This window comes from Oryzias latipes, chromosome 2 (genome assembly GCF_053564925.1).
Source record: "Oryzias latipes strain Hd-rR chromosome 2, Olatipes_Hd-rR_3.1".
Taxonomy (NCBI): Eukaryota; Metazoa; Chordata; class Actinopteri; order Beloniformes; family Adrianichthyidae; genus Oryzias; species Oryzias latipes.
Window position 1 is genome coordinate 46675307 of NC_136238.1, and position 27248 is coordinate 46702554.

The 27248-nt window shown below is 42.7% G+C and overlaps 1 protein-coding gene, 1 long non-coding RNA gene and 1 other non-coding gene across 4 annotated transcripts in view; 2 read left to right on the forward strand and 1 right to left on the reverse strand.

Annotated features, from left to right (window-relative positions):
* Positions 1 to 7619: 7619 nt before the first annotated feature.
* Positions 7620 to 7830, forward strand: LOC144990748 (small nucleolar RNA U3). Its single transcript, XR_013654704.1, has one exon. It is a non-coding gene; the product is annotated as a small nucleolar RNA U3 (small nucleolar RNA).
* Positions 7831 to 12940: 5110 nt separating this feature from the next.
* On the forward strand, positions 12941 to 24450 carry LOC144989521 (uncharacterized). 2 transcript variants are annotated; one of them, XR_013653768.1, is made up of 4 exons: positions 12941 to 14135; positions 15118 to 16334; positions 16480 to 20162; positions 22058 to 24450. It is a non-coding gene; the product is annotated as an uncharacterized LOC144989521 (long non-coding RNA). The 2 variants fall into 2 exon arrangements; XR_013653766.1 differs by lacking the exons at positions 12941 to 14135; positions 15118 to 16334 and having other exon boundaries at positions 16348 to 20162.
* Positions 22399 to 27248, reverse strand: part of LOC144988973 (NACHT, LRR and PYD domains-containing protein 3-like) — a 66273-nt gene continuing 61423 nt past the window's right edge. Inside the window, exons 11-13 of the mRNA XM_078940484.1 lie at positions 24087 to 24263; positions 22820 to 22993; positions 22399 to 22516 (exon numbers count right to left, since the gene is read on the reverse strand). Of these exons, the coding sequence (XP_078796610.1) occupies positions 22495 to 22516; positions 22820 to 22993; positions 24087 to 24263 (373 nt within the window). The 3' untranslated portion in view covers positions 22399 to 22494. The remainder of the gene's footprint in view (positions 22517 to 22819; positions 22994 to 24086; positions 24264 to 27248) is intronic.

Sequence of the window (27248 nt, forward strand, 5' to 3'; positions counted from 1 at the left end):
CATTCAAGATGCTAGAAGTAACAGAATTCAGCATTTCATCAACATTGGCACCAGAGACGTTTTCAGGGTTTATCATTTCTACAAACTGTGCCCTAGTGCTCTCATTTATTTGTCTCCTTTGGACAACTGCAGGGCCAGGCGGTGGTTTGGGAGCAACAGACAGGTCAAAGAATACACAGAAATGATCAGAGAGGGCGACATCAACCACACTGACATTGTAAATAGTAACCCCCCTTGTGATGAGCAGGTCCAGAGTGTGCCCTCTGCTGTGGGTGGGGCAACTCACATGCTGAATTAGATCAAAGGTTTCAAGGACAGCATTGAGCTCTTTTGCATTTCTGTCATTGACATTATCAACATGAACATTAAAATCACCTGTAATGACTAGACCATCAAAGTCTGTGCACACAACTGAGAGCATTTCAGTGAAATCATCAATAAAACTTTGGCTGTGCTGAGGAGGTTTGTACATAACTATGCAGAGTAAGGGAGGAGTTTGTTTTAACTCAATCTTAAAGGACACATACTCAAATGATGAAAACACACCAAATGATAGTCTGCGGGTTGCAATATTATCTCTAAACAGTGCAGAAACGCCTCCACCCTTTTTATTTTCTCGTATTTCCGATTCATGTTTGTAGTTGGGGGGAGTTGATTCGACTAGAACTATGTTTCCTGTGTTTTTGTCAAGCCATGTTTCAGTTAAAAACATAAAATCAAGATTAAAAGAAGAGATAAGATTATTGATTAAAAATGATTTGTTGCATAAAGATCTGACATTGAGTGCAGCAAGTTTGAGATTAGTTTCCTTGGGACTGGTCAAAACCTTCTTGCAAGGGATGTGAACTAGATTTCTTTGATTGGACAGTCTAACTGCCCTTTTTTGCATTCTACGTGGTGCAACTACAGGTATAGCACCAGAAGGAAGCTGTTCATCACAGGGCCCCAGTTTGACATAACCTTTCCTAGGACACTGGGGGCCCGTTTCATCCTAGCTCCGGGGAATAGCACCTCTAGAGGCGCGCAGGGGAGGTTGGGTTGAGGGTAGTTTGGGTGATGGACCGGGAGGAGTGGGAGCTGGACGGGATTTGGGTGAACGATGGAGGGGGCGTGTTGGAGGGACTTTGGGTGAAGGATAAGGAGGGGGCGCTGGAGGGGTAGGAGAGCTCCTGTGTGGTGTGAGGCTCACAGGTGTTAGGGGAGCCATCTTAATTCCTGACTTGATGAGGCTATCAAAATGGCTAGGTAGGGCCATGGGTGAAAGTGGGGGGGACGAAAAGGAAAGTGAGTCTTCACTGGGAGTAGATGTAGCAGGGGGCGCCCAGAGCTGGTCAGATGGTGGAATTTCTGGGGCCAAATCTGGTGGTTGTTGTTGTGGTTCTGCAGCTGGGTCCTTAGCTGGCGGTAGTTGTTGTGGTGCTGGTGCAGGTGAGTCCTTAGATGGAGGTGGTTGTGGTGCTGGTGCTGCCGGATCCAAGTCTTTGACCGGTGGTGGTGGAGGTAGTTGTTGTTGCCGTTGTGCTGTGGTTCCTGGGACACTGGCTCGGTCCTTCCTTACTGCCTTTTCAGGGCCTTGGCCTCTATGCCCCAGAGCGTGGAGGAGGTTCTTCACTAACTCTCTTGCTCCACCTCTGTTCAGGTGTGGGCCTCTTCCCATGAATAGGTCCTTTCGTTTCCCGAATGTATTGAAGTTCTCAATGTAATAGAATCCTCTGGAAGCACACTCTCTGGAGAGCCAATTGTTCAGCTGAAACAGACGGCTGAACTTGAGTGACACCCCATCGATGTTAGGAAGAGGTCCACTGATGAATGCTTCAACCTCTACTTTGTCAATCTCTTCAAATAACTTCATGAAGTCCTTTTTCAAACGTTCGGACTGTTCTTTTCTGATATCGACAGCACCTACATGGATGATTATTCGTTTAACTCCTTGGTACAAGACTTTAGATAAGAGTCCTGTAATCACTGGAACAGTAGAACTTGGGCAACATAAAGTTTGCATTCTTCTGTGGCTGACTCCACTGATAGCGCCATCTCCAAGCAGCAGCGTATCTCTGACCTTGACGTTTGGCACAGATTTTCTTTCTGCCTGTGCTTTGTTTCCAACATTATGACTCCTATTCTGTGGTCCAATTTCACTGTGTTCTTCAATATCACATTGTGTTAGGGGTAAAAATCTGTTTGTGAGCTTTATTTCGGATGTTCTGTCATCTTTACGCTTTGGCTTAACACAGAGTTCCTCCGCACAAAGTTTTGGAAAGGACACAACATCACTCAGGTCTATGTCCCTGTTATTCTTCTCGTTTGTGGTAAGAGCAGGCTTCTTACCACCCAATGTTACTGGAAGGGTCTTGTGAAGTCCATTTTCAGTTTCCAAAGTAAATATCCGTGTTTGTAGCTCTTTTATTTCTTGTTGGTAGATCCGACAGCGTTCACAGTGGGAGTTTGTTTTTCTTCCTCTTCCGGACATGTCGCTGGCTTGTCAAAAATATTGATTTGTATAGGTAGAAGTCACAAAAAAGGATGACCAGTCTGATATTCCAGGATGTGTGGAAGAAGTAAAATGATTAAAAATGATTAATTAAATGATTAAAAAGCAAATAAAGCAGGAAGCAGCAGGAGCAGGGGAAAAAGCGTCTGCACTCTTTTGCAGGGGGAGGAGGAAAAAACCAGAAACCTGACCTCTCAGCATCATCCGTGTCTTCATGCAGTGGAAATGACAGAAACACAGACACCGCTCCATGTCGCCATCAGGCTGAAAACATTAGCTGGAAGCTCCGCCCACAGGCGGCGTCCAGCTCAGGAACACATTTGTGGACAGACGGCGAGTGGATGAAGAATGAAGATGGCCGACAGTGCAGCAGGGCTGACGTGAGCTCCGATAAAAACCTCAGTCTGGTGCTTATAATTACCTAATCTGCTCAACTCTTACTTGGGCTGCTTTCATGCCTGGCTGATTCTTTTGGAAATCTGTCTACTGAAAATTTATATACTAAGCTGTGTCATTGTTCATTTTGACCACATGGACTTGGATATGGGTCAACCTGTGACAAACAAAACCTTGGTTGAGACTCTGCAGCAGTTCAAGAATGAGATGTTATCTCATTTTGACGCTAAACTTGACACGATTCATAATAGCGTCCACCAGATGCAAGATTCGCTGAACTCAATGAAGACGACAGTGGGTGAACTGGAAGGCCGCGTTGGTTCCAATCAAGATGAGCTGTCTCGTCTGGAGACTCGCATAAAACAACTGGAGAAACAGAACTCTTACCTGGCGGAGAAAGTTGAAGATGCAGAAAACCGGAGTAGAGCTTCTAACATTCGCCTTCTTCGTGTGCCAGAGGGTTCTGAGGGCCGTGACATGATCGGCTTCGTTGGTCAGCTTCTCATCCAACTTTTTGGTCAGGATAAACTTCCCTCTCCTCTGGTCATCGAAAGAGCACATCGTTCTCCTGGAACACCTAATCCCAATCCCAAGACTGCTCCACGGCCAATCCTCGTGAGGTTTCTGCACTTCCAGGACAAACTCAACATTCTACGCCTCTCCCGTGACAAAAAGGAGCTTCAGTTTAATGGAAATCGAGTCCATATCTATCCTGATTTCAGCGCTGGTTTGATGGAGAAACGCCGTCTGTTTACTACGGTAAAAAAGAAGCTCCGTGACCTGGATATTGAATATGCTATGCAATATCCTGCAACGCTTCGAGTCCACGTCGAGGGGAAAAAGCTGTTCTTTCGCTCACCTGACGAGGCTGAGATCTTCATTCGTGATTTTTCCCAACAGTCCCCCTGAGTATGGACGGTAAAAATCTCTCTACTGTTTTTCTTTTGAACTACCTAAACTTCTTTAATTCACACTGACGGCCATATGAAACTTTGTTTGCCGTAAACTACTACTGAAATGACGTAATGTCGCAAGGCGCTGCTCTGCCTGTTTTGTGCAGCTTTTCATTTCTCTTTTTGCAGCTCTGAATATTTACACTAGCTACATTTGCTGATGTTGAGCAGATTTTTCTCCTTTTTTCTCTTCTTTATTTCTGGTAATACTCATTTCCATCTGGTGGTAATCTCCACTTGAAAATTACAACATTACTGACGTTTTTGTATTTTTATTTTTTCTATTTCAGACTGAGGTTGTCGTGTTATCTTTATAAATTTTTGTGTTTCGAACAGTTATGTTCCAACTTTTTCAATTATGTGTTTTGTGTGAATGTCTGTGCATGTGTGTGACTGTTATTGTGCCCCTGGCAATTATTAATTCAATTTTTAGTCAAATTTGCTTCATGCAGTTTTGTTTATGGCAGTTTATTTTTTCCTGTTCCTTTGATTATGGTTAAAGGTCTTCAAATAATTCATGTCAATATGAGGAGCCTATTACCAAAAATTGATCAACTAAGGGCCTGGCTTGTTTACAATAAACCCAGTGTCATTACTATATCTGAAACATGGCTTTCTTCTAATATCTCAGACAGTGTTATTAGCCTGGACAATTACACTCTGTACAGAGCAGATAGAAGTTCGAGAGGAGGTGGAGTAGCTACATATGTGTCTTCAAACATACAGTCACATGTCATTTTACCTAAAGTGGCACCATTGTGTTTTGAAGGCCTGTTTATTAAATTAATTTTGCATGATCATAAACATTTGATAATTGGTAATATTTACAGACCCCCTAATTCACCCTCTGACTCAGTTAAAAACATTCTTTCTACTGCTACATCCTTGGGTTGTAAAAGTGAAATGATCCTGTTGGGAGACTTTAACATAAATTGGTTATGTCCGTCATCTGCTACTGAACGTACTCTTTTTAATAGTTCTAATTTCTCACAGTTAATATCTAAACCTACAAGAATTAGCACTAACTCTAAATCTCTTATTGACTGGATTCTAGTAACACATCCAGACAGAATCCAAGACTCTGGTGTCCTATCAGATTGCTTCAGTGACCACTGTATCATATATTGCATTTGGAAAATTAAAACTCCTCGTCTTCCCCCAAAATTGGTCAAAGTTCGACAAACAAAAATATTAAATATTGATAACTTTATTGAAGATTTGCTTAATATTAATTGGGCTAGACTTAACTTAATTCCTTTCATGAATGAAGCTTGGGACTATTTTTCCACTGAGTTACTGAATGTTATTGATAAACATGCACCACCAACTGTGATCCGAGTAAAAGGCAAACAGATGCCGTGGGTAAATGGAGAACTGATTAGTCTGTTCAGACAGAGGGACAAAGCTTGGGAGAAATTCCATCGTACTCAAGACCCTGCTGATCGGGATGCTTACAAACGTTTAAGAAATATCTGCACTACAAGAACTAGAAATGCTAGATCGAACTATTACAAAGATAGTCTATCTAACAGTGCTAATAATCCAAAACAATTCTGGAGGCAAATTAACAACCTATTAGGAAAAACAGATTCTGCTTCAACTAATATGCTTATTAACAATGTGTGTACAAATGATCCGGCTGTTATCTCTGAGGCATTCTGTCAGCATTTCTCAAAATCACCTCCTATTGAATCTACTTCTCATTCCATTTCTCACTGTGTTAACTTGTCCAGTGACAGTATCTTTTCCTTCAGAATGGTCAATCCGACTGATGTAGAACAGGTCATAAATGAGCTCTCATCTACCAGTAGTGCTGGTCCAGATGGCATCGAAGCAAAATTTGTTAAACTTGCTTCCCATGTGCTTTGTTTTCCCTTGGCTGCTCTTTTAAATCTCTCTTTTACCACGGCTGAAGTCCCCTTGGCTTGGAAACGTGCAAAAGTTATACCTCTTCATAAAGGAGGGAAATCTAATGACATGAGCAATTATAGACCAATTTCAATCATCAACAGTATTGTCAAAGTATATGAAAAAATTATCTTTAATCAACTTTCAGAATACCTAACACTTAATAATATACTATCTCCTTTCCAATCCGGTTTTCGAAAACATTTCTCCACAACTTCAGCTTTGTTAAAATTCACCAATGATATTTTCTCTGGTTTTGATAATAACATGTTAACTGGCGCCTTATTTATTGATCTTACCAAAGCTTTTGACATGGTAGATCACTATCTGTTACTGGACAAACTTCATTCAATTGGCCTTGATAGATCCTCGCTCCTTTGGTTCAACTCATACCTTCATCATCGTCAGCAGTGCGTGCTTTTTAATGGCAGCTATTCCAACTTTCTAAGCGTAGACAAAGGCGTTCCACAAGGTTCTGCACTCGGTCCCCTCTTATTTTCTATTTTCATTAATGACCTTCCAACTAAATGCATTTACAGCAATATTCAACTTTATGCCGATGATACTGTCATTTACTCCTCTAAATCCAACATTGTTGACATTCAGCATTCAATTCAACATGATTTTAATTCTGTTCAATTGTGGTTACAATCCAATAAACTTCTACTCAACAAATCTAAATCCTATTTTATGTTGTTTCAAAAAAGACTACGTCCTGTAGCTGCAAGTGAAATACATTTAACTTACCTGGACATGTCACTTATTTCAGTAGCAGAAAAATTTAAATATCTTGGTTTGTGGCTTGACTCCTCTCTCTCTTTTAGTGCTCATATACAGTCCATTGTCCACAAAATTTCGTATCGTTTAAAATTACTTTATCTATCAATCAATTGTTTTAGTCTCTCAGTCAGGAAGAAAATCATCTCACAACTGATTATCCCGACTTTAGATTATGGTGACATCATTTATCAAAACACTACTCTCACTAACCTCCGACCACTGAACGTTATATATAACAGCTTGTGTCGGTTTATTCTTCGTTGTCCATTTAGAACTCACCACTGTCTTATGTTTCAGCAACTGTCCTGGCTTCCCCTATCCTCTCGACGTCAATTTCACTGGCTATTGTTCATTTTCAAATGCATTAACCTTAGCTATCCAGACTATCTCAAACAATATTTAACTCCTTTTCAGTCTTCTTATAATTTACGTCATGCAGATCAAATTTTTTTTGCTGTTCCAAGAGTTAAAAAACAAATTGGAAAATATTCATTTAATTATAAGGCTCCCTCCGACTGGAACAATCTTCCTCTATCCATTCGCTCTTTAACCTCATTCTTTGCATTTAAAAATGCCTGTTTAGTTCATCTTCAACACTCATGTAACTGTTTTTGATTTAATTTGATTTCTTTTCTGCCTTTTATTTATTATTTTATTTCCTTACCTTAAATTAATTATTAATTACTAGTAGGTGCATTAAATGCCTATGTTTGTGTGTGTGTGTGTGGGTGTGTGCCTGTTTGTTGTCTTGTAAATTTTAAGTTCTTTTTGTCTTGTTTTGATATATGTAAAACTCAGCTGTATCTGTCGGTTATTTATTTGCTTGTTTTGTTGTATTTTGAGGACCCCCTTGAAAACGAGATGATACATCTCAAGGGGCTTATCCTCTAAACAAATAAATTGAAATTGAAATTGAGAATTATCCGCGCGGTGAAAGAGAGGCGGTCAGTGTGGACGCAGCTGAACAGAAATGTATTCATGTTCATTCAAAACAAAGAGGACACTTTTGAATAGGAGAGTCGTGAGCCGAGACCAGGAGCAGGAGTTCCTGTCTGCAGACAGAAGAGGACAAACAACATCCAGAACTCACTAAGACTCTACTTTCAGGGATCATTTCTTTAGTCTGGAACTAGAGGATTGTGTTTCTACAGAGGTTGGTCTGGCTGTCCATGATGATGATGATGATGAAGATGTTTCCTTCAGAGCAGGAAGCTGGTGAGAAGATGAGAATCTTCTTCACTGATGAAGACTGTTCAGTGTTTCTGGATGTGACACTGAAGGAGGAAACATTGTCTGAGTGGACTGTTGGTTTGTATTAAGATTAAATATTTGTTGTTTCTTTCTATGAAAGCAGAAAGCAACCAAGTAGAAATGTGTGCTGCAGATGCCATGTTTGGCTGAACTGCAGCTTTTTTTTTTTGTTTTATAACTTTATTGAACAAATGCAAGTATACAACATGAAGAACAATCAATGCAGTATACAACATACAATCAATATACATACAACACAAATAATGTTAAACAGCCAGGGGAGTCGATTCATTAAATATTTGCAGAGAGTTACAAATTTCAATAGTTCTGAGAGCCTTTTTGTTGGAGGAAAAGGATATTGATTTTATGTAAAAAATTACATCTTTAATGAATTGTGGGAAGTATGGTGTTTTATTAGTAAATTTACATTTATGTATGTAGAATTTTGCCAGAAGAATTAATAAATTAATTATAAAAAAAAAACCTTTTGTTTTTTGGGGGTCCTGAAAAAACAAAGTAATACATTTTCCCATTTCAGGGAGAAATCTTTGAAGACATGAATAATGATGAATCTACTGAACTCCTTCCAAAATCTCTGTGTGGACAAACAGTGCCAGAAAAGATGAGTTACTGTTTCTGGGTGATCTCCACAGAAACTACAATCAGTATTAATATCTTTTTTAAATTTTATCATGTAATGTTTTGCAGGGTAAATTTTATGGAGAATTTTAAAGGATACTTCTTTTACCTTATTTATTATTAAATACTTATGAGGGATCGTCCAGACTGCTTTCCAGTTGATATCTGGAACAAATTGATTCCAATAATTTAAAATATACGGGGGAGAGGTATAAATCTTTTGAAATAATCTGCGTATTTTTATATTAGTAGTACGCCCATAAGAGAAGCATATTTTTCCTACCGGTGACTCATCCGCGTTGGATATTGTATTTTGATTAGGTATCAAATTATCAGTGTTCTTAAATAACATTACTATTCCTGAGGGGATAGCCTTCTGCACCATTGAAAACTCTTGTAAAGTAATAGGTAAATTATACTGTGATAGGAATTCGTTATAGTTTAACAGCTGCCCCTCCTTATTAAATAGTTGAGCCACCAGTAGGATCCCATTCTGGATCCAGGGGCCTCATTTATAAAACTTTGCGTAGGATTTGCGTCAGAACGGATGAAACATAGGACGTGCGTACGCACAGAAATATTCGGAGTTATAAAACCGTGCGCACGCACATTCTACGCATCTTTCCCTTAATAAATCACAACCAATTCTAAATGCTGCGCAGCTTTAGCGGCTTCATGACACGCCCATATTTGTCCATAAATAGTCCGTGAAACGCCCACAAATGAATATTCATTGATTGCGAAACCATGCCAAACACGGAGAGAAAATCAAAAAAACGTAACTTCACTTAATGTGAAGTAGAAGTTATCGTTGGCGAGGTGGAAAAGAGAGGAATAATGTTGTTTGGAGGGCACAGTGTGGGCATTACTAATGCCTAAAAGCCACGTGAGTGGCAGACGGCGGCAGACGCCGAAAATGCTGTAGCCTCACAACCTCGGACCGTGGCCGAAATAAAAGAAAAGGTCGGACATCAAAGTCAAGGCAAAAAAACGTCTAGCGCTGAACCCCCCCTCCCAAACACACACACACACACCCGTGTCTGCCACGGGTGTGGGGGGGGGACGACACCGGAGCTGACCCCTCCTGATGAGAGACTGGCGGCAATAATTGGGGAATCCCTTTTAAGTGGAGTGGTGACTGAGGCGCAGGGGGACACCGACGCGCCAGATGCACCTGGTGACACACCCCCAAAAGCCCGCAGAGGAAGTCGGAACCGGCTCATAAGCCACTCGTTCTCGTTTGCCAACAAGTCTCCTTGCTGTCTAAAGATGCGTTCACTCCGAATTCTTCCATTTGCCACATCTTCTGAGAGCGCAAGATCAGACATTGTGCGTCATTACGCATTGTGATGGGGCATTTTATTTCCATCTATTTAATTGCATCTGACAAGCAACAGATGTCGGGAATAATCGACGTGGAAATGGGAAATTGTTCATCAAATGTAATTTCTTGTTGCTTTCTGAATGGTTGAGACATACGCCATACATTGTTTTATCAAAAATAAAACTAACTAAAGGCATATGCATGAATACCATAATTCCATAGCTTATGAAGAAATGTTTTAATATGAAAACAACTTTCCCCAGTGGACAATTAATGCATCTCTCTCTCATCTCTCTATCTATCCATCTATCTGTCTGCACCTATATCTGCTCCGCCAGACGGACACATCGACGGTAATATCAGTTTTGTACATTATTTCGTTCTGTTAAATATATTATTTATGAGGATGAATTGCACAACATGCCAATATTGCAGAACATATTTCACTTTTCTTTTTGCAAATATGTGTTCATTTGAATTTCTGTTGTAATTTTCGTTTGATTTTTTTTTGTTTGTTTCACTGCTGATCGATCAAACGGGTGTTCGTGTAGGCTGTTAATTGTAAGACTTGCTTTGTGAAGTTTTCATGTTATTTATGAGAGGCAGTATTGTCATTTTCACTTTCACGTGTTTCTTCCATCTGCCGACGGCGTCGCCGTTTCTCATTTCACCCGTTTTTGTGCGTACGCCTGGGTCAGAGCTTGCGTGAAGGACCGCACATTTCCCCGTCAAGATTGCTTTTTATAAATCTCAACTATTGCGTAGAGAGTGGCGTACGCCTTCTTTTGTGCGTACGCAACGTTTATAAATGAGGCCCCAGGTCTCTAAATAGAGCGACGTATTTTTGTATAAAATATCTCTGTTGTTCCAGATGATGTACTTGTGTGGAGAAAAATTATGTTTGTAAAGAAGGTTCCATGCTAAGAGAACCTGCTTATGGAAGGATGAGAGTTTTGTGGGGAGTTTCTCAACATTATAGTGACAATTTAAAATAAATTTAAAGCTTCCAAAACGGGAGAAAATCTGAAATGGTATGATGTTCAAGATAGAGGTGGGGTTCTTCAAAAAATTTTTGGCCCAATAAATTTTAAAAGTATTATTGAGAGAGTTAAAGTCTAGAAAGTTAAGTCCACCTGATTCATAGTCATTCATAAAGACAGATTTTCTTCTGTAATGCGTTCGATTTTTCCAGATAAAATTAAGAAGTGTGCGATCAATTTCTTTACAAATGTTGTTGTCAAGGTGTAAGCAGATGGCCATATAAGTTAGACGGGAGATTCCTTCTGCTTTGGTTAGCAGTACTCTACCTCTTAAGGATAAGTCCCTTTGTAGCCATTGATTAAGCTTCTTTTTGGTTTTCTGTATGATTGGAGTAAAGTTAGATGAACATCTTTGTTTTTGATTTTTATTAATTAGAATACCCAAGTACTTAATTTCTTGTTTAACAGGGATCGTGCAGATAACATCAACTGAGCAGTCTTTAATAGCTAGTAATTCACATTTGTTTAAGTTTAATGTTAAACCAGAAGTTTGAGAAAAAATATTAATTACGTCTAAGATTAGAGGAATCTGGCTTGAGTTTTTTAAAAAGAGTGTAGTGTCATCAGCCAATTGGCTAATGATAAGCTCTTTGCCAGCTATGGTAATGCCCTGCACATTACTAGAACAAATGTGGTTTGTTAGGATTTGAGTGCAGAGAAGAAACAGATATGGTGAGATTGGGCAACCTTGGCGAATGCCTCGTTTTAGGTCAAATCTAGGGGTGGAGCCATGTCTCATTTTTATAGAGCTGTTACCATTCGAATATAAAGTTCTAACAGCATTATAGAAAAAATCTCCAAAGCCAAATAATTTTAATGAGTTGAAAATAAATTGGTGTTTGATTGTGTCGAATGCTTTATAAAAGTCTAGGAAAAGAATAAAGCTGTCATCAGGCACCAAATCAGAGTAATCAAGTAGATCTAGCACCAATCTGATATTATTAGAGATATGCCTATTTTTCATGAAACCTGACTGCGTTTCATCGATGATTAACTCTAAAACTTTTTTGATTCTATTAGCAAATATTAAAGCCATAATTTTATAATCACAATTAAGCAAGCAGATGGGTCTCCAGTTTTCAATTAAGAGTATGTCTTTATTTGGTTTTGGAATGAGAGTTATTAGACCTTGAGAAAGTGTTGAAGGGAGAGCATTTTTTTCTATACTTTCTAGAAAAGTTTGTTGTAGGAACGGAGCTAAATTATTAGAGAATGCCTGGTAAAATTCTGCAGATAAACCATCCGTGCCGGGAGATTTGTTGGACTTCAGCGCGAAGATGGAATTAAGTACTTCCTCCAGAGTTAGAGGGCTGTCGCACTGACTCCTGTCCTCCTCGTCAATAGTTCGGAGGTTTTGAATATTGTTAAAAAATAAGGAGGAAATGTCCTCATTGTATCTTGAGCTGTATAGATTAGAATAGAAATTAGCACAAATTTTGAAAGATGTATGGGATTGTTGGAAATAGTGCCATTGATACTTAAGCGGTTAATAAAGTTGTTTGTTGATCTGTTTTTTTCCAGTCTAAAGAAGTAGGCAGAGTTTTGCTCTCCCTCCTCCAGCCATTTTTTCCTGGATCTAACAAAGACACCTTCAGCTTTGTGTTGATATATTTGGTCTAATTTGTTTTGAAGGTCAATTAAAGTTAATTTATCCTCCTCCTCAACCTCTTCTGGTCTTTTTTGATAATAAGACATAATTTTGCTCACCACTTCTTCCTCTTCAGCTTTTCTTAATTTGGCATTTTGACTTCCATATTTTCTTAAGAATTTACAAGTTTCAAATTTAAAAAGTTCCCAATTGGTGCAAAAAGATTTTTCTTTATTGGCCTTATTCCAATAGAAATTAATCAATTTTGTAATTTCAATTTTGACTGCTTCATGCCTCAGTAAAGAATTATTTAGTTCCAGTAATTGAATTTCCGAGTAGTACTGTCAGGAGTAATAATTTGGATATTAATATAAATAGCTCTATGATCCGTCAGAGGGGTTGGCAAAATATTCACAGTGATGTTATCTTTATTTATACAGCTTGAAACAAGCCAGAAATCAATGCGAGGTTGTTTGGAACCGGTTTTATTACTCCAGGTGAAACGTTTGTCATTGGGAAATTTCTCTCTCCAAAAATCCACAATATCGAACTTATTCATAAATCTTTTGAGATTGGTGCTATATGAAGTTTCCCGTCTTGGAGGCCATTTATCAAGTGTATTATTGATAGCAATATTAAAGTCCCCCCCAACAAAAAGTATGGAGTCTGGGTATCTGGATAACCATAAGCTTATTTTTTCTTCTAAGGAGTCCAGTAGTTTGTCGTTGTCACTTTTATTGTTGTAACCATATATATTAACAATGATAAAATTGTAAATATCATTTTTAACTGCCATACAGATGTAGTGGCCAAGAGTGTCACAATCAGAGTCTAATATGTAACCAGAAAAGTTGTTCTTAAGTGTGGTGACACCAGATGAACGTTCAGAACCATGAGATAACCAAATATCGTTGCCCCATTGTGATTTCCAAAAATTTGCATCAGTAGATGTGGAATGACTCTCTTGCAAAAAACTGAAATTTGTTTTAAATTGTTTAAGAAATAAAAATAGAGCTTTGCGCTTGCATGTTTGCCTTAGTCCCCTGGCATTGAGAGAAACGAGTGAAAAAGACACGTTTAATGAACTGATCTAACAAAGAAAGAATAGATTTACAGAAGAGAAGGGGACCGAGCACTGCACGATTCTTACAAAAATAAAGTAATAATCCTGACTAACTAAATAAAAATAGAATAACATCCAACCCGTTTTGGTTTAGAAAATAAAATAAAAAAGATGTGCAGCCAAAATAAGAAGAGGGCTATAAGTTATTTTTTTTTCTCTTCTTCTTCTTCTTCTTCTAAGAAATTAAGGTTTAAAATAAGGTTAAAGCCCTAATCAGAAAATGATGTTTGGACAGTAAACATCAACCAAATTTGTAATTAAGAAATAGTGTTAATAGTCTCACCGAAGCAGTCAGCTTTTAAATGTAGGATGAGCGTTTCTATGAAGGAGGGAGCACTTCTGTTCCATTGATGAAGCCACGGGCTCCAACCAAGTATGCCGACTTCCCCTCCTTGCGTGCTTTGTCTACTAATGGCCACAATTTGGCACGACGACTTCTGTCTTCCTGGGATAAATCTTCAGCGAATTTCAAGTGATTCTCTCGCAGGTAAGAGGATGTTTTGGCTGCTTTCCAGACAGCATCCCTGGAGACACGTGAGGTGAACTGTATGATGATGCCTCTCGGATTGGCGTTGCCTTGCTTCCTGGGTTCCAGTCGATGCACGGTGTCGATGACGTCAGGTAGCTTCTGTTTCTGTTCAGGTAAAACCGATTGGCAAATTTCTATCACCTTTCTTCGTGTGTCTTCTTTCTCAGTTTCCATGGCACCGTGTAGTTTGAGGTTCCATCTTCTGGAGTATCTTTCCAGATTAGACAGTCTCAGCTGGTGGTTATCCAGTTGGTCTTCGCCTCTTTTTACTTTTCTTTCAAGGTCATTCACATTTTTCTTTACATCTTTCATTTCAGCATGCATAAAGTCAATAGATTTTTTGAGACCTTCAATCTTCAGAGCATTTTCTTTCACCATACTTGAATTCTCTTTCACCATGATTTCCAGACTGTCCGATCTTCTGTTTATCAATGCTGAAAGATGGGATATGATCTCGTTTGAAGTGGGTGGATCGTTGCTGCCGGAGTCGTACATCACTTTTTTTGACGCTGGAGATTTGAGAGGTGTAGCAGGGAGGGATGGAAAGTCATCCATATCTTCAACATTTGGAGCAACCGTTGACTGGGATGCAGCGTAGTTGTGGCAGTTGTCCACAAGTATGTTGCCTGAGGTAGCGGTAGCTTCGACAGCCTCTCCAGATGCTAGCTTGGATTTTGATATTTCTAATCCTCTCTTTGCACCTTTTGAAGTTGGCATTCTGCTTCTTATCTCTTAGAGGTCAATGTATTCTTGTTTAAAAAGAGATTTGTTGGTGTTTTAAAGAATAAAGTCAGGGTTTTACCGTATTTCAAGAACTTTTTGTAAAGAGCGTCTACTCACTCCGCCATCTTGGTCGCCCCCCCGCCTTATTATTCTGCTCATCTGTCAGGTTGGGACTTCCAACACACAAACATTTGACCTTTTCACTTTAGAAAAAATTTGTTAAACACTTTGGTGTCTTTCAGATTTATAAAAATATTTTTTATCTTTTATTTCTGTAATTATTGGTCTAAACTTTTCTTCCTGAAGGCTGAACTGCAGCTTTCCTCAGGTCTTTCATTTTCTCCATTTTTCCCTCCTTTTCTTGGCTTCCAGCTCACCAGGCATGACCTAGACGGCGCCCTCATGTGGACGGATGAACACATGACAGAGGGGAAGGACAGAGCTGCACAGCAGGGACGAGCAGAGACCTTTGGGTCACGTGGAGCAACAATAAAAACAGTAGAAACTCCAATAAAACCAGTAGAAGCAGACTCGAAAAGCTCCAAAAGTTCAGAAAACCTCTTGAAAAATGCAAAACTATATGAACTCTGAACACTAATGACAAATAAATGGTAATTAAAAACCTAGAGCTGAAAACAGAGACTTCTACTGACTGAAGACAACAGACATGAAGACATGTGGATGATTGACAGGAACCTGGAGGGACTGACAGACAGAACACCACCAGAACCACTGAAGAACGGACCTGCAGAATCCTCACAGCAACAGCAGGAGAACATTCATTCTCAGTCACACTGTTGCATTCTGGGAAGGAAAGCTGGAAGACAGGGCTGCTCAATCCTGGTCCTAGAGATCTACCAACCTGCCTGTTTTCCAGATCTCCAAGCCCTGCTAGCTGCTGATTGGCTCAATCAGATGTCTCCAGATTGTGACTGGATGAACACACCTGGTCCAGGTGATCAGCAGGAAGGAGTGCAGGGAGAGCTGGAGAACAGGCAGGTGGTAGATGTCCAGGAGCAGGAAGGAGCAGCCCTGCTGTAGGACATCTGTGTTTCCAACATCTGGATTCAACTGGATTCCTGTTGATTCTGCCTGCAGCACATTGTGCACATCGACATCAAGAGCCTCCAGTGTTTGATTCTTCCAAGTCTGGGATCAAGTGAACAAACTCATGTTGACTAGAGTTTGCTGACATCCAAATGACAACTGGATGACTTTCAGCTCCAGGGATCAGAAAGGAGTCGTTGTCTCCAGGTGACTTCATCTCTGCTCGTCTGCTTTCAAGGAGCAAAAAGTCTGTTCCCACTTTGAGCCCCGCCCCTCTGGAATCCTGATCCTGATGCTGGTGGTCTCTCTGCAGCTTCTTCTGGATCCTGGGCCTTTAGCCTCCTTCAGCTCATGGTTCCTCTGTCAGTCTCTTCTCCTCAGAGGCCTGTCAGCACATTCAGATCAGCTCAGATCCATCCAGACCTCTGCAGGAGCAGACACCTGGAAAACATCCTCCATCACCTGGAACACCACCAGCAGCCGTGGAGCCGCTCCACTCACTCGCCGTGGCGGCAGAGGCCACTTTCAGTGTGAGGTCAAAGGTCAGACTGTAACTTCCATGTAGACATGTGTGTTGTTGTCATGTGTTGTTGTGGTCCAGCTGAACAAGCTCTTGGTGGTGTTGTTGGTGGAAATGACAGTTTGAAGTCCAACACGTCTGGACTAAACCAAACTTCTTCACAGCAGATTTGACCTTCAGCTGTTTCACATTACAACTTCAATCTGCTTCCAATCTGCAACCAGTAGAGGGCGCTAAGCGGGAAAAGCTTCACTGTTTGCCCAGAAGAAGAAGCCTCACCAAGCCTTCATGAAGGTCAGACTCCGTGCACGGTGGGGCAGTGGTTAGCGCTCTCAGGGAGAGGGTTCAAATCCCAGCTGTGACCTTTCTGTGTGGAGTTTGTCTGTTCATTCCACCCGTGTTTCCTCCCACACGCCAAAAACATGCTTCATACGCTGATGGTTCCTCTGAATGCCCCTAGGTGTGTGTGTGTGTGTGTAGCAGCTTAGACTCAGAGGTTCAGAAAGTGAATGGATGGATGGAGGAATGTTGGTCTTCAACTGTTTGACTTTTTCATTCTGAAATAGTCTTCTTTAGGTCTAGTCAGAGAAATATGGGAGTTATTTTCATCATATTTGCTGCTTCATTTGATTGACAGCCCCTGCTGAACACAATTGAAGTTTTTCAATGAGTTGAGAAAATGATTGAAGTTTGAACAAAACTAAAAAAAAAGTTTCTGTGACTTTCAAAGCTCTGTCAGAATCAAATACCAGAACTTTGGTTCAACAAGATCTTTTCATTTCATACAACAAGATTTGGTGAAGATATCAGCCCTTTATGTCTCTGACTTTGATGTTTGATTTTTATTTAAATTTGATCATTGTTTTCTTTTCAAATGTTCTATTTTTAATGGACACAAATGAGTTTATGAATCAAAAATGACCAAAATGATGATTCTAAGTGATTCTATGGTTCTAATACTCAGAATAATGTTTAGAAATGATCAAAAAAGGACATTGAAGGAGTTTGAGAGAACAGATTTCTGCATTATTTCAATAAGAAAAGAACAAATTCAAAGTTAGTTGTTAGTTTTTTCCTCTGATAATCCTAAAATGTGTGCTTTTATTGTGAAAAACCGTTTCCAAAGTGGATCCAGGAGCTAAATGGAGCTGAGAGTCTGGATGGAGTAGAAACTGGTTTCTCTCTAAATGGGAACATTTCTTCTTCTCCTCATCCAAACCCCAGTTGTTGCCGGGTAGACTTTCAGGAATGTTCCCGTTTCTGAAACATGGATTTATTTCTGGAAGACGCCATTTTTGTCCCTAAATGTTGGATTCAGTCTGAATTCCAGTCCCACTCCCAGCATTCCTGCTCCTCTTTAGCTCCTCCTCTTCCTCCTGATCAAAGTTTGAAGCCCAGAGCCAAAAGTGCGTCTGCAGCTGCTTCTGCTCCAGCAGCCGCTCCCTCTGCTCCTCCTGCCTCTCCTCCTCTGGGAGCTCCTGCATCCTCCTGACTCCTCCCTGTCCTCCAGCATCATCAGGAGGCTTTCAAAAGGCTTTCTGGAAGGTTCCAAAGCAGAAAGCTTCATCCTTTGAAGATGGAGGAAGACTCCAACACTGACAGACAGACAGGAAGTCTCCTGGTTTTTCTGCTTCAGAAGGTTTCTGGGAAACTGCAGAGTTTTCTTTGTGGAGCTAAAGAGCTGCTGTCAGTCTGCTTTGGTCCATCAGGAATGAAGGTCAGGACTGAGAGGAACCTGAAGAAAGTGACTCTTCATCATCTGCTGCTGAAGAAGACAGAGGAAGATCCACTGTGAGAGCAGCTGCAGAAAGCTTTCTGCTGTTTTTCTCCTCTGAGAGAGTTTGGAGTTCCCAGCAGTTTGAGTGGAGCTGAAGCAGCAGAGCTGAAACAGACGTTCTTCTGCTCCCATTCAGCATGAACGGACAGATCCACTGAAGGCCTGAAGGCCTGAAGCTCTGGCTTCCAACACGTCTGCATGGATCCAAGCGTGTGCAGTGTGTGCTGACATGCTGTTCTCTGAGGAAGCAGATGCTGCTGCAGACTGGGGGCGGAGCCTAGAGATGACTGATGGAGGTCAGAGGGCGGGGCTTCAGCAGGATGAAGGTGGATTCTGGCTTGATGATCCTAAAATCAAGAGACTCAAACAGGAAGTTCCTGATGTTTACTTCTCTGCTGGATTTCCATTTTCCAGTGTTTCCACAGCTGATGACGTCATCAATCTGATCTTTAAAACACTTTACTTCCTGGTTTGATTGACAGCAAATGTTCCTAAAGATCTGACCCCCTAAAAGCTCCAATAGCAGCTCAGCAGAAACTCTGATCTTTCTTGATGTGGAGGGGCGGAGCCTGAAGAGGAAGCATCTTTCTGCAGGTGGTGCTGCAGCTTTGGGCATGTTTTCCAACTCTTTAGCTTCTGCTGTTCATGGAGTCGTGTCCCTCTGTTCTTGGAAAGGAGAAACCTGCAGAGAACTTTTCCCATTTCCACTCCCTCCTTTCAGCTGCTGCCCACTGTTCCCCTCTGAATCAGGAGGGAGGGGCTCTCATCTGTTCTGCCCACCCCCATCTAGAAAGACATCAGCACCACCTGAACATTCCAAAGCTCTTTTCCAACCCATTTCTACTGAGAAGGAACCAAACACATGAAGATTAGAACAGCTGGAACAGGATGAGGGGGAAGGCTAAAGATTCAAGTCTGTTTGTGAGTCAAAGACAGAAATCAATAGAAAAAACACAGAGTTGATTAAAAAGAGCATTTATTAGATCCAAACAGGCTGCAGGAATTTTACAGACAGCTTTCAGTTTGAAGCCTTTTGACACTAAGATGCAGTTCTTCAAACAGCCAGCAGGTGCCTCCCTTCTCCCTCCTGCTTCAATGCAGTTGGTGTTGTTGCAGCAGCTGCATCAAAGTGATTCTCTGCATCCAGAGGCTGTCATTCCTCACTAAGATCCACTCTGTTCATTCATGTCCTCTGGAGAAAACAGGCTTTATGCTCAGAAAGTTTCTACTAGTTTAGACATTCTAGAAAATGAGGAGATTCTACTGGATTTAGATTAAACTTCTTTAAAACTGCAGCTAAAAATGCTGTCAGCATGAAAAAGAACAGAGTTTTACCCACAAAACACCAAAGAAAAAGGAAGTTCAGTCAGAAAACTGTGGAAAACATCAATCAAAGCAAAACTTTGAGTCTTTCAAACTGCATGAGTCAATATTTGATCATCAACAGAACAGAGATGATAGAAAAATGATTCAACTGAGAGACCTTTGTTCACTAACTGAGATCAGACGGGATTTCTGCTCCAAAAACTGACTTCAAAGGACTTGAATCCAGACCAGTGAGTCATGTGACCACAGCGTTTGTCCGTGTCTCCACTATGAACATTCTGGTCACATGACCATGTTGGAGGTTTCTGAATGAAACTCTGTGTTTGTTTGTCAATGAGAGTTTCTGAAGAACAGAAATCAAGTGTGAAACATCTGGAACCAGAATCTAGTGATCCAGAGTTCTGGTTCTGTCCCTGTTCCAGAGACAGAACCAGGATCCAACGCCTGACTGTGTTTCCCCCTGACCCATACATAGATCTATGTCATCCAGAAATGTTCTGTCTGATCAATGATTCCCTCAATCCTTGATTGGTCCATCCCAAACTCACATCTGTCCATCAAATGGAGATCAAAGAAGAAATTGATGATCTAGAAAAGAATCTGTTTGTCTGCAGGTATGTTTTACTCCAGATCCTGGAGCTGCTGAACATCTGAATCCAACCCATGTTTCAGATCAACACTCCAAGTTAGAATGAGAAGAGGATTCTGAAGAGGTTCTGCACTCCTGTCCAGGCTATCTGGCAGCAGGTATGTGCCGATCTATCAGTCTGGCTTAAGGTTTCAATCACGGCTTTACCTCTCTTTGTGTGCTTGGTGACATGAGTGCCATCGAGGTAGAAGAAGGATTAGTATCTATTATTTTCATAACTCTTCGTATTGCTAAAAAAACCATTTTAATAAATTGGAAAAACAAGAAAAATATAAATATAAGTCAATACAGATATCTGCTTTTTGATCATATCAGCTTGGAAAAAATGTCAGCCCAAAGTTCAAGTAACTTTGAAAGAATTCAGTCTCTCTGGTCTCCCATGGCTAACTCCATGATTTAGGGGGTGGTGGGCCTGGTCGTTGCTATTCCCTGCCTTTCTGCTGTGCTGCTGGGTGGGGGTCGGGGCCTCCGCTGCCCGGTGGGGGCTGGTGAGGTCCCGTTTGTCGGGGAGTCAGGTCCAGTGCCTGGGCGGGGTGGGCTGAGGTGCTGCGTGGTCTTCTGGGCTCGGCTGTGGGGGGGGGGGGGGGGGGTTGAGTGGTGGTCCGGCTTGACTTGGGGGGGTCTTACCCGTGCTGGGGGGGTTGGCGGGGGGTCCTGCTCGGGGTGGGGTAGGTCCAGCGGCGCTGGATGGGCTGCCCATCTACACCTGGGGCTGGGATCAACCCTTCCCTGGCTCTGGGATGGGGCGGGGCAACCCTCTTGGGGCCCCCGGTCCCTCTGGGTGTCATCCGCTGCGGGGGGGGGGGGGGGGGGGCACTATGGGTAGGGGACCCAAGGTACCCCGTACCATCCCTGGTGGGGGGTACTGGGCCCTTGGCAACGGCAGCCGTGTCCCCTGGGCCCGGCAGCCTTCTATCCATGCAGGGACAGGGATCCCTGAGCTTTCTGGCAAGACCAAGAGCCGGGGATCACATCATATCACATCTAAGCCAGGGGGGTGTCCGTGACCCTTTGGTGTGGGTTTTGGTCCTTGCCCCTGAGCGCTGGGCCCCGCCAAATTTCCAACTGTGGCCCAGCCTGGACGGGCCATGTTTACAACACCCCTCATGGGCCCCCCCTTTTCCCCGGGGTGCCCCCCTCCTGGGTGGGGTCGGCTGTCCCCTGCCTTGCTCCTTCCTGGACCAACCGTGGGCCGGGTGGGTGGCTGCCTGGAGTGCGGCGCGGATCTCCCTTGGGGTTCCTGGCTCGTACCTGGGGTTGGGGCGGGGGGATGCCCAGAACTCCTGAGTGGTGATGAGGTGCTCGTCTATGGCTGTGGGCGCCCTTCTCGGGTGGGGCCCCGCGTTAGGCCCTCTCGGCGCGGCGGGGGGGGCTGCTCTCCTGGTTGGGCTGGGGCGGCACTCTCTTTCCCCCCATGCCTCCCTGCTCTCTGCCTGGTGGTGGATGTGATCGCCCGGGGGGCGGTTGTTCTCTGCCTGCTAGCGTGTGGCATTGGGGGGTTCTGGCTGCCGCTGCTGCGGCGGGGGTCTTGGTGTGGGGATAGCTGGACACTCTCCCTCCTTCTTTTCACATTCCACCGTCCATTTTAGAAGAACATAAACACTCACCTGAGCACAGGTGTTAGCTCACCTTTACACTACTCATTTGAATGATTGAATGAATGAAATATTTCACACTAGTCTGTTTGAAGGCATGAGTATGCGTGTGTGAACAATATCTGTTTTGTGTACATGTTGACATGTGGACATTTTTCTGCAGCTAACAGGTGTGTTTATAACATCTGAGTGTTAGTGTGGACAGGCCCCGCGCTTTGAGATTTGTATTACACTTGAACCTTACCGTAATGATAAACATCCAGTAAACTTGTTGCTTTATGCTGCTTCATGGTTCTAACCCCCCCCCCCCCTCCTATTATCACCCTCCTACCCCCCTCTCTCTAACATCCCTCTCTCTTCTTCCCTCTTTTCCTTTTCCGTCCGGTCCAACACCAAAGATTTTCAAATATGATTGAAATTGATAAAGTCTGGCCTCAATTACAAAAGGGTTTATTCAGACATACCTTTGGTTTGTCAGAAGATTCATAACCCCTGTTGTTAAAGTAAAATATGTCCAACACAAGAGGCCCTCAGCTATCATCTGTTTGCCCAGCTGTTGGACAGGACAAGTGAGAAAAAAAGTACAATGAAAAGAGGAAGTGCAGTTCTCCATCAGTCCACCGGGGGAGCTGCAGCACAATAACTGTCCACTTGATGCTGAGAGAGACAGTGGAGCTGATCTCAGATCAGTTCCTGCTGCAGCTCTGACACTCATCTCCACTTCCTCTGATTCCTCCATCACTCTGCTCTCCACCTCCCAGGAACACCGTCCAGTCACAACATCTCTGCAGACCAGCTGCTGCTGCTGCTCCTCTCTGCTCCTCCAGGAGGAACATCAGATTGACCAGTCCTCCCACCTGCAAAGACAGAGATGAAGGAGTGTCTCCTGATCCTGGTCTGTCAGTCAGTGATGCAGCACAGCAGCAGAAAGAGCAGCAGGAGCTTCAGTCCTGTTCAGAGCAGCAGCTTCCTGTCATCTTCACCTGTTGGAGCTTCTGCTGCTCTGATTGGCTGACTGTTGTCCTGAAGCCTGTCATCATTCTCCTCAGAGCTTCACTGAGAAGCTGCAGCTTCACAGGAAACTCTGCATCTTTGCTCTCAGACTAACTTTAGGACCAAACATCTGGAAGCAGCTGGACTGACTCCAACCCTCTACTGACCTCAGAGTCTGCAGTTTGGAGTTTGGACTCTTCATCAGATCCTGGAGCTTCTGGAAATCTGAAGACTGAAGTCTGTTCCCCCTTAGGTCCAGTTCTGTCAGGTGGGACGGGTTGGACTTCAGAGCTGAGACCAGAGCAGCACAGCTGATCTTTGACAAACTGCAGCTGCTCAACCTGAATCCAGAACAAAGAGTTGAGTTTAAAGACAAAGTTCCTGTTTTTCATCCTTCACTTCTTCTAAAGAGTTCAGAGCTGAAGAAGATCAGAAAGTTTAGAAAAAGTCCAAAGATGTGAAGCAACAGCAGCAGATCAGAAGAGTCCAGCAGAAGCAGAGAAGAAGAACATTCAGGAACATTCAGGACAACATGCAGCTGCTTCAGGAAAGAAGTCCAGATGTGTGAAAGTCAAACATCAGCCTGTGGCTGCATCCAAACCAACTGATGTTTCTGCAGCAACAGCACAAAAAGTCCACTTCCTCTTTCTGCTCAGCTCTTCTCCAAACAGCACTGAATCATGGGAGAATTTCAGCAGCAGGATGCTGGAAAGTCTTCCTCCCATTTTTCAGGAGATTATCTTCCAGTCCTTCTCTGCTGCAGCCCTTCAAGCAGAGACTTTCAGCTCCAACAGATCAAAGCAGAGAGAAGAAGGAAGTGATGAGGAAGAGTCAGCAGCAAATGTTGGACATTGATCCCTGATCAAGCATGACTTCAGCTCTGAATGAAGAGTCAGAAGCTGCTGGGAGCTTTGATGGTTGATGTGATGATGTTTGTGGATGAAAAGGTGAGGATGTTTGTGGAGTATGTGTCTGTCAGAGCAGCATCCAGCTGCAGCATGACTCTGTCACTGTCTGCTCACAAACATCAGCCGCTGGACTCTCAGCTGCATCTGCTGAAACACAGCAGCAGGACTCAGAGTGCATGTGAGCGTGCACGGCTGCTTCTTCTGCATGCGCTCTAAAGGAGTCTGTTGGAGCAAAGACACAAAGAAGAGCTGATGGCTGGAAGCAGAACTTTGTGGAACACAAATGTCAGCAGACAGCTTTGAAACAAGCAGCTGCAGGAAGAAAAGAAGAAGTTCTTCTGCAGATCTTTGAAGAGAACAAGCAGCTGCAGAAAAGAAAAGAAGAAGTTCTGCAGATCTTTGAAGAGAACAAGCAGCTGCAGGAAGATGCTGCTGCAGATCAGAATCTGGACATTTCTGCTCACTGTGGGTCAACACAACTTTGTCATCATATTGATCTGAACACAACTGAAACATGGAGTCTGACCTCAGAGTCTGCAGTCTGCAGTCTGGACTCTCCAGAAAACCACACAGATGAACAACTCCTGAATCCTGCAGATTCCAGTTCTCGCTCAGGTCCAGTTTTGTCAGATTAGACGGGTTTTTCTTCAGAGCTGAGACCAGAGCTTCACAGCTAATCTCTGACAAACTGCAGTTCTCCAACCTACAATCAGACAGAAAAGTGTGTTCAGGAGCAGTGATGCAGCTGGAGGTCTAGGAACTTGGTCCATTCAATCAGGTGGGACCCGCCCTGATGACAGACTGACAGATGACATTTTCACTGTTTGCTCATTTCTTTTGGATTTGGACCCAAAAACATGATCAGGAATGAAAATGACATAGATTAGAAATGACTTGAAAGGAAGTTAAAACAGACGAGGAATTGAAATGTCAATGATCATCAGGAATTATTCATGACTAAATATTTAAATCCAATATATTTAAAGCTTCCATTTCAAAAATGTCTGATTAAATTGTATTTCTTCATCTTGAATCCTAAATTGTAAAAGTCATTTTCAAATGATCACATTGCAGAAAAACAGCTGAAAAAGTCTTTAGTTCTCCTCTGAAAGCATTTCCTGACATCTCTAAACTGTAGAGGGTCCTTGAAAAACATGAGGATCCACGGGGCCCAAAATGTCTGAATGTGGCCCTGAAGAGGAGCTGCTGATGGTTCTGCTGCTAGTCTACACCAGGGCTCACCAACATGGTGTCTGTGGGCACCAAGTGGCCTCCAAGGGCCACAAAAGTCACCTGCAGGCATGTTCTAAAAATAGCACAAGTCACCATTGAGCTGCTTCTAAAGTTTAATTTCATTGGGTTTTTATTATTGCCCGCAGCAGCAGTCACTGACTGCAAGGACCATATTGTTTTCGCAGTTGGAACGACGACTTCGCCGCCTTTCAGCGAGAATGTGACCCCCGCCGCATGCTCGAAAAGTCACCAAAACGTGCACACACCTGGGATAAATTGCAAATGAATTTTCCACAAAGTCAACGTCACCCCCCCGAAGACGATGACATCACGGCCAGCGATCCCGTCAAAAAAATGAATGGGCCGAAAATCGCGTATGGGGCCCAACGAAATGTACCTCAAAATACAGTCGCGAAAGCAAAACACACGTGTCGGGGATATCCCAAAGAAGTTTTGAAATCATTACGGGGCGGCCACACGACCTACGGCTTGGTGGCCATTTTGTGGCGAACTCTGAGAATTGGCGATTTTCGTGTTTTCCCACGATATGGGGAAACGACACTTTTGTTTGAGCGATTTTCACGCAATTGCACACACTTGCTGCCAGCTCCAGTCTACAAACACCACAGAAGTGTCGTTGACCTTTGACCTTGGGAAAAGGCCGCCATCTGTAATTTTCTCAAAAAAGCACCTTTAGCACCAGATACAAACGAAAACTCGTCGTTGGAATTTTCATCAATCGTCTCGTAACTTTTCGGGCATCAACGGCCAGCTACTCTGGACAAAATGTTGGAATTATAAGTTGTAGAATTTGAACAGCGTGCGCGTGGCGAGCTCGCAACCGTTGCCATCTTGGCTAGCTCGCACATTTTTCATCGGAATGTCGTGAAGAGGAAATATGCAATTCCCTGGCCCGCGCTGAACAAAACGATGTCATGCACGACAAGATCGATAAAGGAATGTGGGCGTGGTAAGCAAAAAAGCGTCGCTAAAAAATGTGCCGACTCGGCAAAAACGAAAAAATTCGGAACTTTTTTTTTGAGAATCGCCAAACGAAACCAATCTACCCTTGTTCGCGATATCCAAAGGAAGTTTTGAAATCATTACGGGATGGTGACACGACCTACGGTTTGGCGGCCATTTTGTGCCAAAATCTGCAATTTCCCCATTTTCGCGTTTTTACACAATATGAAAAAATGAACTTTTTTTCCATGGATTTTCACGAAATTTCACTCACATGTAGCCAGAGCAAGTCCACAACTACCTCTGGAGTTTCGTCGACCTTTGACCTTGGGAAAAGGCCGCCATCTTGAATTTTCTATAAAAACACCTTTACCGCTGGATTCAATCGTAAACTTGTCGTTGGAATTTTCAGCGATCGTCTCGAAACTTTTTCCAGCATCAACGGCAAGCTATTCTGGAAGAAATGTTGCAATCAGAAGTTGTAGATTTTGAACGGCCTCTGCGTGGCGAGCTCGCAAAGTCGCGCACTGCTATTCCTAGTTCCTTATTATTGCCCGCAGCAGCAGTCACTGACTGCAAGGACCATATTGTTTTCGCAGTAGGAACGACGACTTCGCCGCCTTTCAGCGAGAATGTGACCCCCGCCGCATGCTCGAAAAGTCACCAAAACGTGCACACACCTGGGATACAAACAAGTCTACAAACACCACAGAAGTGTCGTTGACCTTTGACCTTGGGAAAAGGCCGCCATCTGTAATTTTCTCAAAAAAGCACCTTTAGCACCAGATACAAACGAAAACTCATCGTTGGAATTTTCATCGTCATCCCGGGGTGAGACTAAAACATAAAATGGTTGCTATGGAGATAAAATCAACAGAAAAGCAGCCATTTTGAAAAAAGTGTTTTTACTAACTTATGACATATAGCTCTCACCAACGGAGCAATGTGTTTTTCTGAGTCAGTTGATGATGCTGATTGCTATGCTAGCACTTTTAGCCACATTAGCATAGTTAGCATTATTAGCTTATGCAGCTTTGACTAGCCCTCATCAAAGGTGGGCGGTGAGGGCAGTGAGGGTGGCAATGGTGCGTAGAGTCTGGCGTGGAAGGCGGGTTGCGTCTGCGGGCCATACAACGCCGCTTGCGGCTTTAATTCTTTTTGAAATGTTGAAGAAGATAACAGTGGAGAATAATTATCATCTGGATGAATGAATGATGGATGAAACCTGCTGCTGCTGTTGCTGGACTGAGGCGCCGTGCTCAACGCTTGAATCACTGCAGCATCTCTGGTTCTAAACTGATGGAGGAAACATGGACTACTGGTTTCCAATAGACGGTTCAGTCAGTTTCTCGGAATAAATAAATCAAACTCCTTATGCTGATCAATCAAATGTTCTTTACATTTTAATAAATGTTTCTCAAAGCATCAGAAATGAAGGTTTTTGATGAGGAAGGATCAATGATGGACATTCTTCATTCAACCATCACTAAAG